Source organism: Talpa europaea (genome assembly GCF_964194135.1).
Source record: "Talpa europaea genome assembly, chromosome: 1".
Taxonomy (NCBI): domain Eukaryota; kingdom Metazoa; phylum Chordata; class Mammalia; order Eulipotyphla; family Talpidae; genus Talpa; species Talpa europaea.
Genome location: NC_140073.1, coordinates 110386638 through 110401051, shown reverse-complemented (window position 1 = coordinate 110401051; position 14414 = coordinate 110386638). Strand labels below are relative to the sequence as shown.

Here is a 14414-nt window from a genome sequence, read left to right as displayed (position 1 = left end):
GTCTTCCTGTCACCATACAAAATAAATTGGGGTGATCTTTTTCAGAAAAAAATACCTTCCAATCAATAACACATAATAAATGTGTAGTACACAAACACTACACCACAACCTGCGAAGGGTTTTCTTCCTTGGTGTTCTCTGTTTCCCTTAGTGGCATCCCTGTCCACCTCGCCATTCTACTCAGGATCCTCCCTTTCTCTCAACTGCCAACATCTCTTCATTAACAATTCTGAGCAGCTCCCCTCCACCTATACACACATGCCTGGCTCTCCTCCCTATCACCATACTTGTCTGCCCCACCCATGAGCCTTTGCAAGGGAAGGGCTGCACTTATTTAGCTGTGTCTCTCCAGATCTAATAGTTGGAAGGGGCGGGGTGGGGGGGGTCCACACCCTCAATGAGAGGCAACTGGTCCACCAGGGCACGATTCTGGGAATTCTTGGCCAAATATTACTTTAATACCTTCCAAATCTCACAACAGCTTTTAACATCTGATGTGTCAGCACATCACTGCCGATGCTATTTATAATCCCTTAGCCACATCTGCTCTGCCTTTATTATTCCTCATCTCTCCTCCCTGTGTTTTCCTGTCCTCCTCACCTTTCTCCTTGATTCTCATCTTCCTTCCCTTTCCTCACCTCTCTTTTCAGCTTCTCCCGCCTCCATCAAGACTCACCAGGGCAATCCAGAGAAGCAGGGCGCCCTATCCCCTCCACACATGCTCACAGGTAAGACCCAGCTAAGGTAAGCATGGAGAGCACACAGACAGGAGTCTGAGACAGCTGTTCAGAGCTAAGGAACAATCTAGAGGGAATCCGAAAGGATGACAAATGGCAGAGTGAGAGGAAATGGCACGGTCCACCATGTTTCTTTTGAGTAAATAGTACACAGCAGTGGCTAAGAGCCACTGTACCTGGGCTTTCATTTTGGTGGCCTTGATTTCTAAATATCTTATGGGACGTGGTTATTAGTCACTTTGTTTCCTCATCTGTAAAACGAGAAGAGTGATCTGACCTACCTCCTAGGGCTACTGTGCGGACTAAAGGAGTAAATAAATAGCTGTTCATACAATCGAACTTTGAGTGATCAACTTAATGTAGTATGTGCAGATTGTTTTATACTGATGCACACCTAGAACCTATATAATGTTATTATGCATTATTATTTTAAACTTGCCTGTGTTACGTACATTGTCATGGATGGCCCGTCTCAGGCCAGGGCCCGAGTCCTTCTTAACCGATAGTTTGCTTTTCTGTGCATCAAGGCATGAAAATTTCTTAGAAGCTGCCTGGCCCTTGTGCCTCCTGATCTTGACAGAACTTTCCCTCATCCCCTCTCTCGCAGGGCCAGTTTTCTCTTGTATTTCAGAGAAGGTGAGATTCAGATAGGTTTTGATTCCAGTAAGCCACCTCAGTTTCCCAGTGGATTGAGAAGAGCTAGCTATTTCTTGAATATTTGCATGGTGGTAGGCACAAGGGCCAGGCAGCTTCTAAGAAATTTTCATGCCTTGATGCACAGAAAAGCAAACTATCGGTTAAGAAGGACTCGGGCCCTGGCCTGAGACGGGCCATCCATGACAATGTACGTAACACAGGCAAGTTTAAAATAATAATGCATAATAACATTATATAGGTTCTAGGTGTGCATCAGTATAAAACAATCTGCACATACTACATTAAGTTGATCAGTTCCTTCCCACCAGTTTTTATCTGAATTCTGAATGTGTGGATAGAAGACTAGGAACATTTTCATACTGAGGCTTGATGCTGGCATTTAGGGGGGCATCCTTTTGAGATTTAAGCTGCTTGATTCTAAGCAGAAAGGTTCTATACATGCAGCCACATGGGATAATGGAAGTGGGGTCACTACAGAGGAAAGGGGATTCTGGGTCCAATTTTAAATATTTATAAATTTGTGAGGGGATAAGGTGATGTAAACAATATGAGTTTTATCTACTAAGGTGTCAAGTTCTTCAGAGGTGGCTAATGAAGACATTGAAGCCAGTGCTTTAAGAAAAAGAGAAAAAATAAATATTATTGGCCCTCCCACATTTGCAAGTACGAGATGGAGATAAAGTGCGAGATTTAGGGGACTGCACTGAATACACTTCTCCTGCTCCACTGCAGGTCCCAACAGGCTGACAAGAAGATCACTTCTAGAAAAGTCAGGACACCAGATGGAAGAAGGCTCTAAGGAGAAACAGGAAGGCATGCTTCTGCCTTCCCACTGCCCACATTTTCCCTTACACAATGGTAATCCAGCAACTGCAATGCAGTTGTCTACATTTCCCAACAGACAGCAAGCTCCTGGAAAAGCAGGCAATGGGCCTTGCACTCTTGGTCCCATATCTGCCACTGTCCTTAAATCATGGAAGACCACCAGTAATACATTTGACGTAACTCAATAAAGGAATTCCATAAACACTTGTTTCACTACTTACTGTGAGAAAAAGGAAGTGGATTAAAAGTGTAATTTTGATGGCATAAAAGACAGAAAATGTATCTTTAAAAAAACATAGTAATACTAAATCCTACTTTAAAAAAAAAAAGGAATATGGTAGCTTACCTGGTAACTGCTGGTCTCAGATACTTTAACATCCAAAGACCCTGCCAGAACAGCATACCAGTTTGTTCCAATATCTCCCTGGCGAAATACTGAAAAAAAAAAAAAAAAACACAGTAATGTAAACATATGAAATGTGTGTTATTTCTACCATGTGACCTGAAGTTTCTCACTGGTAATTATAAACATGACTTAGACCTGGCTGAGCTAGCCAATCTATCTTCTCCCACATAAAAAAACGTTTTTCTTTTCCTCATCAACAAAATTATATCCTATTTACTCAACATTCTATGAAGTAGAACTTAAATAGAACTCTTTCATATTTACAGTGCAGTAAGAAAGATGATAACCGTAAATGCTAGAAGTTCCTTTGAATTTAAGGACAATTGGCTGATGTTCTATGTAATTTCATTATATTGTAATTCTTGGAAAATTATTAACCTAATGGAGCACCTATTAACAAGGTTAGTTGAGTCAACAAAATATCAGACCACGACCTCAACTTTCCTAGATCTATTGAGATTAAAAGCAGTGTTTTCTTGACTAGACTGTCTCCTATTAAGCTAACCAATAAATGATTTAAAAAATAAAATCTGCTTTACAAATTTTAACTATTGTATATTCATTGTTCATTATCTTGCTTGTTCTAAAAATTCACTGCTTTATGCATGAGGAGTTAACAACTCTTTGAAAATATTTACCATCGGAAATTTCTGAACCTGATTTTGCTTTACTTTTGTAATCTCAGAGAGAAAAACATGTAGCTATTTGGCAGAAACCTTAGTTCCCATATCATAGTAACACCAACACTGTGGAAAGTCATTCTGAAACACTGGTTCAAAAAACTCAACCGTCCTTTTAAACATCCTCACTAAATAAGTAAGATGGAATGTCTGATATTTTAAAATTGTTATCACAGAGTCAGAGTTCAAGTGACTCAATGTAAAATCACATGACATACTCAGTGGGAGGGCTGAGTTCCGCGAGGGGGGAGCTCACTGCATAAGAGCAAGCTTCTGGGAGCCACAATCAATGATGATGCACTGCTCTAACCTCCCTAAGGCCCTCCGTGGAAAGGCAAAGAACCACCACCGCATCCCTTCAGGGTCCATGAGTAGCTTATGATGAGAGAATGAGGAGTCTACAGGTGGCCTCTCAGTAGCTGCTATTCTGAGCCTACCTAAGTGACTTCTTTAAGAGATAGGGCTTTGTCTTTCATGAACTTTTTGGCCTCAAAAGTCATTATCATCTGCCAATCAAACACATATTACATATCATAAAGAATTCATTTTGAAACTGGCTTTAAGAAACAGAAAATAGAGTCTTAGCCCCCAAAAGACTGAAGTTTCTGGTATCAATAAGAAAAATATATTGATTTGAAAGCAACATTATATGGATAATTTTCTTTCCTAGAAGTGTGATTATGATTGCATGTGTATGCATGAGAACACATCTGAAGGATACGCATAAAATGTTAGTAGTAATCTCTGAGTTTGAAGATTGTAGGTGATTTTATTTTTTTTTAAGATTTATTTATTTATGTATACAGGAGCTGGGATACAGGCCAGAGATGTGGGGGGTGAGAGGATTCACCAGCAGAAGTACACTGCTGAGGGGAGCAACGGGCAGTCAACAGAGGTCTGCTGCGCCATGTGGGAAGCTCCCTGGCCGGCGGGGGGATCGAACTTGTGCTGCAGTAGCTGCAGAGAGCTTCATAGTTGCTTCTTAACCCCTTGCGCCACCAGGGAGGCCCCAGATTTTTATTATTTTTTTAATATTTTACCATGAGGTTGTGACAGACCCTGTGGGTTTTCCACCCAAAATCATGTTCTCCTTTCCTCTCATCCAGCTGAACCCAGATTTTGAAGCTCCTCCATAGGGCCAAGTGCTCAGAGCTTATGAGTTTCTTCCCCAGTCCCACAAGGGTAATCACCATTGTTCTAAATTAATCATAGTGTTCCTGTTATATTTGCCAGTGATTGGCTTAGATGTGTTCCTATGATACAGTTCTGCCCAATGACACAATGCAGGAAGTACTCTGGGGCACTTCTGAAAAAGAGACACAGGAAGAAAAAGCTTCAGCACAAGTTTTGTATCAGCAAGTAATACCTCCTGCAGTGCTGACTTAGAATCACTTGGGACAAGTCTGAGGACAAAAACCAACACCTGTGGATACACAGGAAAAAAAGAAACCAAGATGGGAGGGACCTGGAGCCCTGATAATGTCAATCAAATCAACCAATTCTGAAATCATTCTGCCTCAGGACTCACGGCATATGAGTAATCGACTTTTTCTTTCTTGTATGAGTCATTGATTATTCTGACCAGTTAGATGGGAGTTTTCTGTTAACTGCAGAATAAGAGATCCCACCAGATGGGAAAGCATTGCTTTCTTATGGAGAAAATACTTTCTTAAATGCAATTTTTACCTTGTTGCTTTATTTTCCCTGCCTTTTAGCCACACCTGGAATAGACAGTCTCAGTGAGGTTAATTCAAAACATTAATATTAATGTTAGTGAAGAGACCTTTTATCTTGATGTAATATATATAGTCCACATATTTCTTTGCTTGGAGAAAATAAATATTTGAATGGCTAACGATATAGCTAAACATATGAATCAGTGTGTCCTTCCAGCACCATTAGCAAAATAGGTTGCCCTGGAAGGACCACTTACATACTGTCAACAAAGGAGTTAAGGAAATGCTACATTGAACTGAATAAACAAAGCAGAGAGAAATGTCAATCCTTTTGGTTAAAGTTCACATATTTGGCATAAAAATACTCCATCTGCTATTGTGATCTCCACAGGGTAATCACAAATGAGCACAAAGCATACATGGAAATATACCACTGTGGTTGTATTTCTTACATGTTATTCCTTTTTCCAGGTTCTCATAATAACTACATAAACAAATCTGATGAAGGAGATTTGGGTGAAATTTCTCAAAAGCTTTAACTTCTTTCAGCCGTGTGAAGATTATATCCACATCTTCACTGGATCGTTCCAATGGTCTATAGAAAGGGAAGAAACAACACAAAAAGGGGTATCAGTAAGGATACTTGAGTTAGCCAGCATCGTTCCAATTATATTCAAGTCTATGCAATTATCCCATTGTAAGTATTTCACTGCAAATATTTACCCACCTATGTCCATTATAAGAAGTTCCAGGTCTTTATCAAAGATTCACTTTAAAACATGACTGTCACACTCCAAAGAGAAAAGGCGAATGGCCAACAGGCATATGAAAAAATGTTCAGCATCACTTGTAATCAGGGAAATGCAAATCAAAACTACAATGAGATACCATCTTACACCAGTGAGAATGGCACATATTAAAAAAACTAGCAACAACAAATGTTGGGGAGGATGCGGAGAAAGGAACTCTCCTGCACTGCTAGTGGGAATGCAAACTGGTCCAACCACTATAGAAAGCTGTGTGAAGATTCCTCAACCTGCTAAAGATGGAGCTTCCATATGATCCAGCAATTCCACTCCTAGGTATTTACCCAAAGGACACAGAATCATTAATTCAAAAAGGCACCTGCACCCCTATGTTTATAGCACCACTACTTACAATAGCTAAGCTATGGAAACAACCCAAATGCCCAAAAATAGATGACTAGATCAAGAAGCTGTGGTGCATATACACAATGGAATATTACTCAGCAATCAAAAAAGATAAACTCATGCCATTTGCGATAACATGAATGGAGCTGGAAGGGATCATGCTCAGTGAAATAAGCCAGAAAGAAAAAGAAAAATATCAGATGGTCTCACTCATAGCAGAAATTTAGAAAACCTAAATAAGGGACCAGGAAAAAGACTAATTATAATAAAGTAAAACTCAAAATCAACAAGCAACTATAAACCAGAGACACACTATGGGGGGAGGAGTAGGAGAGATTAGGGTCAAATAAGGGGGCGTGGGAATTGTATGGTGACTATAACCAAGATGAAAATGCATACATTGTGCAAAAATGAAAAATGATGTAAAAAATATATAAAATAAAATAAAAATAAAAAATAAAACATGACTGTCACAGATGGTGGTATAGTGTGCTCCATAATATCACACATATGTATGTATGTATGTCCTTTATTTACTTTTTCTGGCACACAGCTCCCAAAACTTTTGTAATTTTCTGTATAAGAGCTATGTAGCTTTTGTTATAATATTTTGTCTTTTGTCCTCAATTCCTTAAGTCCCCTTAGAGCCACAAAGGTAAAAGAGTGTTGGGCCTCCCCGGTGGCGCAGCGGTTGAGCGCTGGGTTGCGAAGCTGCCCGCAGCCTCTGCAGTGCCGGTTCCATCCCCGGCTGCTCCCCAGCCACCAGAGGAGGGTCCCGCATGGCGCGCAGACCTCTCCTGCCGCCCGCTGCTCCCCTCAGCAGTGTACTTCGGTCCTTCTGCCTGCTCTGCTCCCCGCTCTGGCTCTGGTGAATTCTCTCACCCTCCCGCGCTTCTGACTGTACCCAGTGCATGTATAAACAAAAAACAAACAAACAAACAAACAAATAAATAAATAAAACATGCCTCTATAAAAAAAAAGTGTCATATTATTCATCACCTTTTTATATTAATAATGTGACTTTTAAAAAGTCCCTAGGTATGGGGCTAGTTTTCAAAGGAATCAACTATGTGATTAGAAGATAGGACCTTAAAGATCAGGAAAAAAATAATAAAATAATAAATAAAATTAGCAGGCAACTATTAATCAGGGACATTTTGCAGGGGACAGGGAGGGAGTGGAATTAAAACAGGGGAGGGAAGAGACAAGGGACTATGGTGATGGTGCACAGGTGAACTGGTGGTGGGAATTTTATGGGGATTTTCTCCTGAGAGGAGAAAGCATACATTGTACAAAAATGAGTAATGGTGTAAATAAATATATATATATATATATATAAATTATATTTTTAAAAGATAGGACCTTCCAGCCTCAGTCTCTGACCTGCAAGAGAGAAGGGGAACTGGAGATTGAGTTCAATTACTAATGGCCGAAGATTTCATCAGTCATGCCTAAATAATGAAAATCCATAAAAATCCCTGAACTAAAGGCTTCAAAGAGCTTCCTGGTTCATAACATGGAATTCAGGGAGAATGGAGTGCGTGGAGAGGGCATAAAAGCTCTTCCCCTTCCCATAACTTGCCCTATGTACCTATTCCATTCTGGCTATTCCAGCTGTTATATCCTTTTATAACAAATCAACAATCTAGGAAATAAAGGTTTTCCTGAGTGCTATGTGTCACTATAGTAAATGAATTAAACCCAGGGAGGAGATTGTGAGAACCTCTAATTAAAAACCAGATTTGCTCATAAGCACAGGTGACAACATGAACTGGTGACTGGCATCTGAAGGGAGGGAGGAAGGGCGACAGTCATATGGATGGTGCCCTTTACCTGTGGGATTTGATGCTGTCTTGGGGGAGACAATATAAGAAGGAGTGTGAGAAGGAGTTGAATTGTACACACCAAGCTGGGGTCTCAGAATTGCTTGGTGAGTGGAAAACCCACACTCTGGTATCAAAAGTGTTGAGAATCTGGTAGTGCAAGAGTAAAGGAAAAGCAGGAGGGAGCCTTTACAGATGGCTATGGCAGGAATCAACATCAGTTGATTCAAGGTGATGCTCAGATGTAGTGCTGAATCCCCTAGAAGCTCCAGGATATGGTAATATAAATGAAAATGTAGATTTAACTTAAAAATTGAGGCTATAAGCACAAATGCCTGCAGAGGTCAATAAGGTAAAAGGAGTAACAGTTTAAAAAAAAAAAAACTATAGTTGCCTATATTGAAAAGAGTAAAGTGAACCAAATATAAGGGGGGAAATCTCTACTATAAGAAAGTAATAGTGGAAGCACAAGGACAGATGAGAACTCATACTCACTGTTGGCATTTTTAGGGAATAATGAGGATTAAAGGGAAATGCAGAAATGGAACTGTCTACTATATTTCTGTGGACATGTGGACCAGTTGTTATCAGATCTTCCAAAATACTATCCAAGGAAAGATAGTATCTGGATGTTTGTTGATATTTCTTAAATACCATATGGACCACACACACAAAAATATCTACAGGGTAGTTTCAATTTATTGACTACCATTTTGTATTCTCTAGATTAAGATGTCTAGAGACTGTTTCTTCTTACAGAAGAAACTAGACTTTCATAAAGCAGAAGAAAAACTCATTTATTTCTACACCACCCAAAAGAACTTCAAGACTTGTAACCAGGTTCTTTGAAGACTTAGAAACACAGTCAACTTGAGGCAACCAGAGCAAGGTTGAACCTTTCTTCTTGATACCTCTGAGTATTCCCCAATTAAGCCCTAATAATGTCTTCCTACATTTAAATATTGAAGGTACAGAAACTTCAAAAACCATAGTTTATCTCTCATTGCTTTCGCTGGGAACTTCGTGAAGTGAAAAACTCCACTCAGCTATTAGCTGACATCTTTACCATCCCACCTCTGTAATCAGTAAGAATTCTTCATTGCCCCTCTTCTCTATGAATCCAAAATTTCCTAATGCCAGTTAGAGTCTCCACAGAAGTCATTCCTGGCACTTCCTTAACAGATCCCACAGTGCCCAGGTAGAGGCTGAGCATGTAGTGAGACCTGGATGTGATGTTCTACAGCAAGCTCAAACTGAACTCATCTTTTCTCTCACATCTGTTATTGCACCTGCTCTCCTTATTTCTGTGCATGGAGCAGGGTCATCCTCCTCAGCAGATCCAGATCATTCCACCAACTCAGACTTTCCCAAACCCATCCCCCTCTTCTTAACCCTTATTGTCACTGCTTCTGTTGAGGGTCAACATGGGGCACATGAAGCTGAACAGCATGGCAACCCTTACCTGGGGCTAGAAAGCTAATAGTCAGCAGAAGTATTTTAAGCAGGGTAGTGGCACAATCTGATGTGCATTTTGGAAAGATCAACTTAACACCAAGCAGAGGCAGATGCGAGATAAGTACAGACCAGCAGCCAAGAGACCAGTTAGGGAGCTCTCATGGTCTAGCAGAATGATGATGCAGGTTTCTCTAATTATAACTCACTCAAGGCACTCCTTTCAACTCCCTTAATATCTGTACAGCTGGTCCCTTAAGTAAAAGTAAATTAAACCTGCAAGTATAGAGATGTTATTTTCCTTAGCCTGGCATCTGACCACCAGGGCACATTTTTTAAACCACTTTTTAAAGAAGTTCACTTTTAAAACATGTTCAAACAACAACAAAAAGAATCATTTACAAGAGAAGACACTGTGGTAGGTGAGATTTAAATGTGATCCCCAATGACCAACACCCTGTATGCTCAATCCCCTTGAGTATGGGCAGAAGCTGTAATTCGCTTTTAGTCAATAGACCATGGCAAAAGAAGAAATGGATCTCCGTGTTCGTGTTAAAGTGCATGGCGAAGGGAGAGATCATTCAAGTCCCTAATCAGTGGAATTTAAGTTAACCAAAAGGGAGATTTTTTTTTTCCTCCAAGATGGGCCTGACCTAATCAAGTAAGTATTTTACAAGAGGGTCAAAGAAGGAAGAGATTCGTTTGCTGCTCTGAGAAAGTAAACTTCCAGGTTGCAAGAGGGCCATGGGGTAAGGTCTATATAACCGTTACCTGATGATAGCCAGCAAGAAAACAGGGACATCAGTCCTACAAAGCACCAAATTCTAGCAACAAGCAGGTGAGCTTCGAATAGGACCGTGAGCTCAGAAGGGAGCACAGCCCACTTGGCACCTTGACTTCCACCTTTAAGACCCTGAACAGAAGCTCCAGACAAGCATGGTGAGGTTCCTGACCACGACAGGGCCAGAGAATAACTATGGGTTGTGTGGGGCCACTAAGTCTGTGGTAATCTGTTACATAACAATAGAAAAACTAAGACAGACGCCATTATTTTCTCACATTCATCTCCTTATGACTGGCTTAGACTATACTTCCTTCACAGAATCTTTCCTTAAAACGTCCACTCTCTTCTCTGAAGTGCAAATGTAACAATTTCTTTGGGGGCATCTCAGCTCATTATTTTGTTACTGCACATTTCACACTTGTAGGTTTTTGTCTTCTTGGAGATAACATCATTCATCTATTCATTTAGCAAAATATGACATGAGTCTTTTTTTTTTTAGAAACAACTTAATTACTATGTTTTCCTGCTTTGTTTTAGCTTTTTCTTCTCGTGGTTCTTTTGCTCTTTCTGGATGAACTTCAGAGTCTGTCACTAAAAACTTTCTAATTTAGTTGGAAAGGTCAGACAGCGATTGATTCATCTGAGGTGGCAAGTGGTGCAAACTAAAAATATTTTTGATAAAACATCTTTTAAGTAATGGTATAATGCCTGTGAGAAGTACCAAGAGATCCTTCTTTAAAATGTCAAGTGAAAAACTCCACTCAGCTATTAGCTGATATCTTTACTATCCCACCTCTGTAATCAGTAAGAATTCTTCATTGCCCCTCTTCTCTATGAATCCAAAATTTCCTAATGCCAGGTAGAGTCTCCACAGAAGTCATGCCTGGCGCTTCCTTTACAGATCCCACAGTGCCCAGGTAGAGGCTGAGATATTTTAAGTAATGGTATAATGCCTGCTAGAAGTACCAAGAGATCCTTCTTAGAAATAGGTTTATAATCTTGAAAGAAGTGGTTTAATACTTATTTATATCTTTTTATCACATTTATCCTTCAAATTAAGAATGCAAATTAACATGCCTTTGCAATATGAATTATCAATAATCTATGGAACTTTAAATGAATCTCCATTCACCAAACACATTCTTTCATAAATGGACATTCATTTTATTGATTCATTTCATTCAGTAAAGTATATTGTTTTCCTACTGAACATTAGATCCCCTTCCTGGAAGAACAAAGATGAGCAAGATGCAAGGCCTACCCCCCAGGAGCTCATAATCTAATAGGAAAGGGAGTCACGTAGTCAGAATGAGAATACTCTAGTATAAAGACCATGACCTGGGTACATACAATGTGCTGGGCAGGACCTTGCTGCAAATATACAACAGGGTAGGCAAACATATGTTGGGGAGGGAAAACGTTCCCTTTTATCTCTCTAGGTTCTTTGGCTGGTCTAATCATTACGTTGACATAGGCAGATTAACAGGGGAAACACTAATTTAATTACATACATACAGAAACCCCCAAAAGACATGAGAATCAAAGGGAATGGAAGTTTTACATCATCCTGAGCCACAGGTGGGGATAAGGGTCTGGGCTTTCAAGGCACAGGGCAACTCACATAAAGTTAAAAAGAGCAGATGTTTGGTAACTGTTTCCCCTGCCATGCAGATAAGTGTTTCAGATTTTAAAAAAATAAAAAAGCAAAGTCCTCTGGTATCCTCTGGCAATAGCTCTCTTTCTGATACAGTTCTCCTATCTAAACAGTTAAAGAAGAAGTAAAGGTTTTCCTGAGTGTGCTGGGTCTGATTGCCTTTACTTCAAAATGACCCAGAAAGTGACACATGTGCTCCCCTTCAATGGAACTACCAATAGATGTGCAAAGGTTAAGGTTAGCAAAGGTTCGAGATTCCAGGTACTGCTCACATACATCATGCAAATGTGAAATTTTAATATGCTCCTATATCTTAATTCTTGGGACTCATTAACCAGTTTCTAGGATGGTCAGGACACAAAACAATAGCACATGAGTTTTGTTTTTTTTTTTTTTTTTTTTAAGATTTATTTATTTATTTATACAAGCACTGGGTACAGTCAGAAGTGTAGGAGGGTGAGAGAATTCACCAGAGCCAGAGCGGGGAGCAGAGCAGGCAGACTGACGAAATACACTGTTGAGGGGAGCAGCAGGCGGCAGGAGAGGTCTGCACGTCATGTGGGACACTGGCCAGGCAGCCGGGGATCGAATCGGTGCTGCAGAGGCTGGGGGCAGCATCGCAGCCCAGCGCTCAACCACTGCACCACCAGGGGAGGTCCAACACATGAGTTTTTGTGGGGAAAAATGTACAATAACTATAAAATCAGTCAAAACATAGCCTCTTAGCTGACTTCTGTTTGTCTGTATAATAATCACTATCTGCCATGGAGGACCACCTCCTCATCAATTAGCTGCAGAAGCTCTGCGGGGGCCTCTCCTGGGGACAGCAGATTCCAACACCCAATAGTTAGACCTGTGGGGGTGCAGGAAGTAGATGGAGAAGGGGGAAATAAAGGGGGTGGGGAAGGGGTTCTCCGCACTGCTGACTTCCTATAATCAAAGAGAAGGCTGGATCAAGAAATGGGCGACAAAAGTAAACTTAACCAGAGCACTGTCATCTGGCAAGAATATATGTAACACTTAATTCCCTCTACTGCACCTGCATTTTTCTTAATTTCCAAAAGTCATTTGAAGATCAGTAAAATGAACATGGGTGTCATGTTAACAAAATACATTTGCATTAAAATGATTTTGCACATTGTGTTGACTCATTTTGTTTGACAGTAACTTGAGGTTATAAAGTTAGGCTCCTCCCGCAATGCATTGTTAATCCAAGATAATACATGTGAACTTTATAAACTATCAGTGTAAAAGGTTACAAAAGCTATTTTTACTTATACCATCCTCTTGGGCCTCCCCTGGTGGCTCAGTGGTTGAGCGTTGGGCTGCGAGGCTGCCCGCAGCCTCTGCAGCGCCGGTTTGTTCCCCGGCCGATGGCGAGGGTCCCACAAAAAAACAAAACAAAACAAAAAAAACACTTGTACCATCCTCTTTATCATCATTAGCCACAAAAACCTTTAAAGAAAAGTTTCTAATGAAAGAAATGAATAAAGAACTTTAAAACATATACTAGAATTCTTGAGTGCCCTTGGAAGATTTTATAAATAGGTGTACAAGTTTGTTTTTTTCTCTTCTCTAACAACAGTAAGACCTCAACCCCTACATACTTGACAATCTCAGCCTTTTTGTAATGCTGTTAACTTTCAAAGAACTTTGAAAATTTTGATCTTCACAGACCTGTTAAATGAAGCAGATATTTTGAACCCCATTTCAAAAACAAACACATTTGACAGAGGTTAGATATTAGCATGCTAAAATTGTGTGTATTTATAATGCCAACGATGACATGGATATATCAAAAGTCTTTGAAACTCAAGATGTTTACCACTTATCATGTTATCATTTTAATTATATGATTATTAACCACTTAGAATACTGAAATGTTTACTCTCTCCTAATTACAAGTTTTTCCAACAATGTCAACAAAATTCATAAAGATGTTGAAAATGCACTCACTCTATCCACAAATATTTTTGAGCACCTATATTAGAGGAGAATAAAGCACTTGGGTGATATAAAAACACAATTCCTGCATCCAGGAAGTGAAAATTGTTAAGATGTGTACTGTACAGAACGTATCAAGGAGAAATGGGATAAGAAGCACAGTTAAAGTAGGAAGGAAGGGAATAGAATTCAGAGGAGGAACAGATATCATGTATGAATTAAAGTTCTACAAAGACTTGATTGTAAATTCTTCCTAAAATCAGCTCTTTCTTGTTTCTTTCTATGACTACACCACCACCATTGTTTGGTCATTTAGTCCTAAAAACATGGCCAATCACAAAGACCCTTCTTCCTTAGAGACATGCTCTTCTCCCTCCATGTTACTCCCACAAAGCCTTCACCATACCACACACACAAGCACACACACACACACACACACACAGTGACGTGGAGACATATTCACAGACACACACAGAGATGTATGCACACAGATACAAATACACACATAACAAACACACATACTAACAAAGCTTCCTTTTTTAAAATTTATTTTATATATATATATATATGTTACATTATTATTTTTGTACAATGTATGCTTTCTCCTCTCAGGTGTAGTCCCCAT

At 39.8% G+C, this 14414-nt stretch overlaps 1 protein-coding gene across 12 annotated transcripts in view; it reads right to left on the bottom strand.

The window, feature by feature from the left end:
- The window catches only part of RAPGEF4 (Rap guanine nucleotide exchange factor 4), a gene marked incomplete at both ends in the record, with an annotated part of 284857 nt that overhangs the window by 239354 nt on the left and 31089 nt on the right, over positions 1–14414 (bottom strand). For all 12 annotated transcript variants that reach the window (XM_084236428.1, XM_084236432.1, XM_084236437.1 and 9 more), the window contains 2 exons: positions 2566–2654; positions 5434–5576. In XM_084236428.1, coding sequence (XP_084092554.1) covers positions 2566–2654; positions 5434–5576 — 232 coding nt within the window. The remainder of the gene's footprint in view (positions 1–2565; positions 2655–5433; positions 5577–14414) is intronic.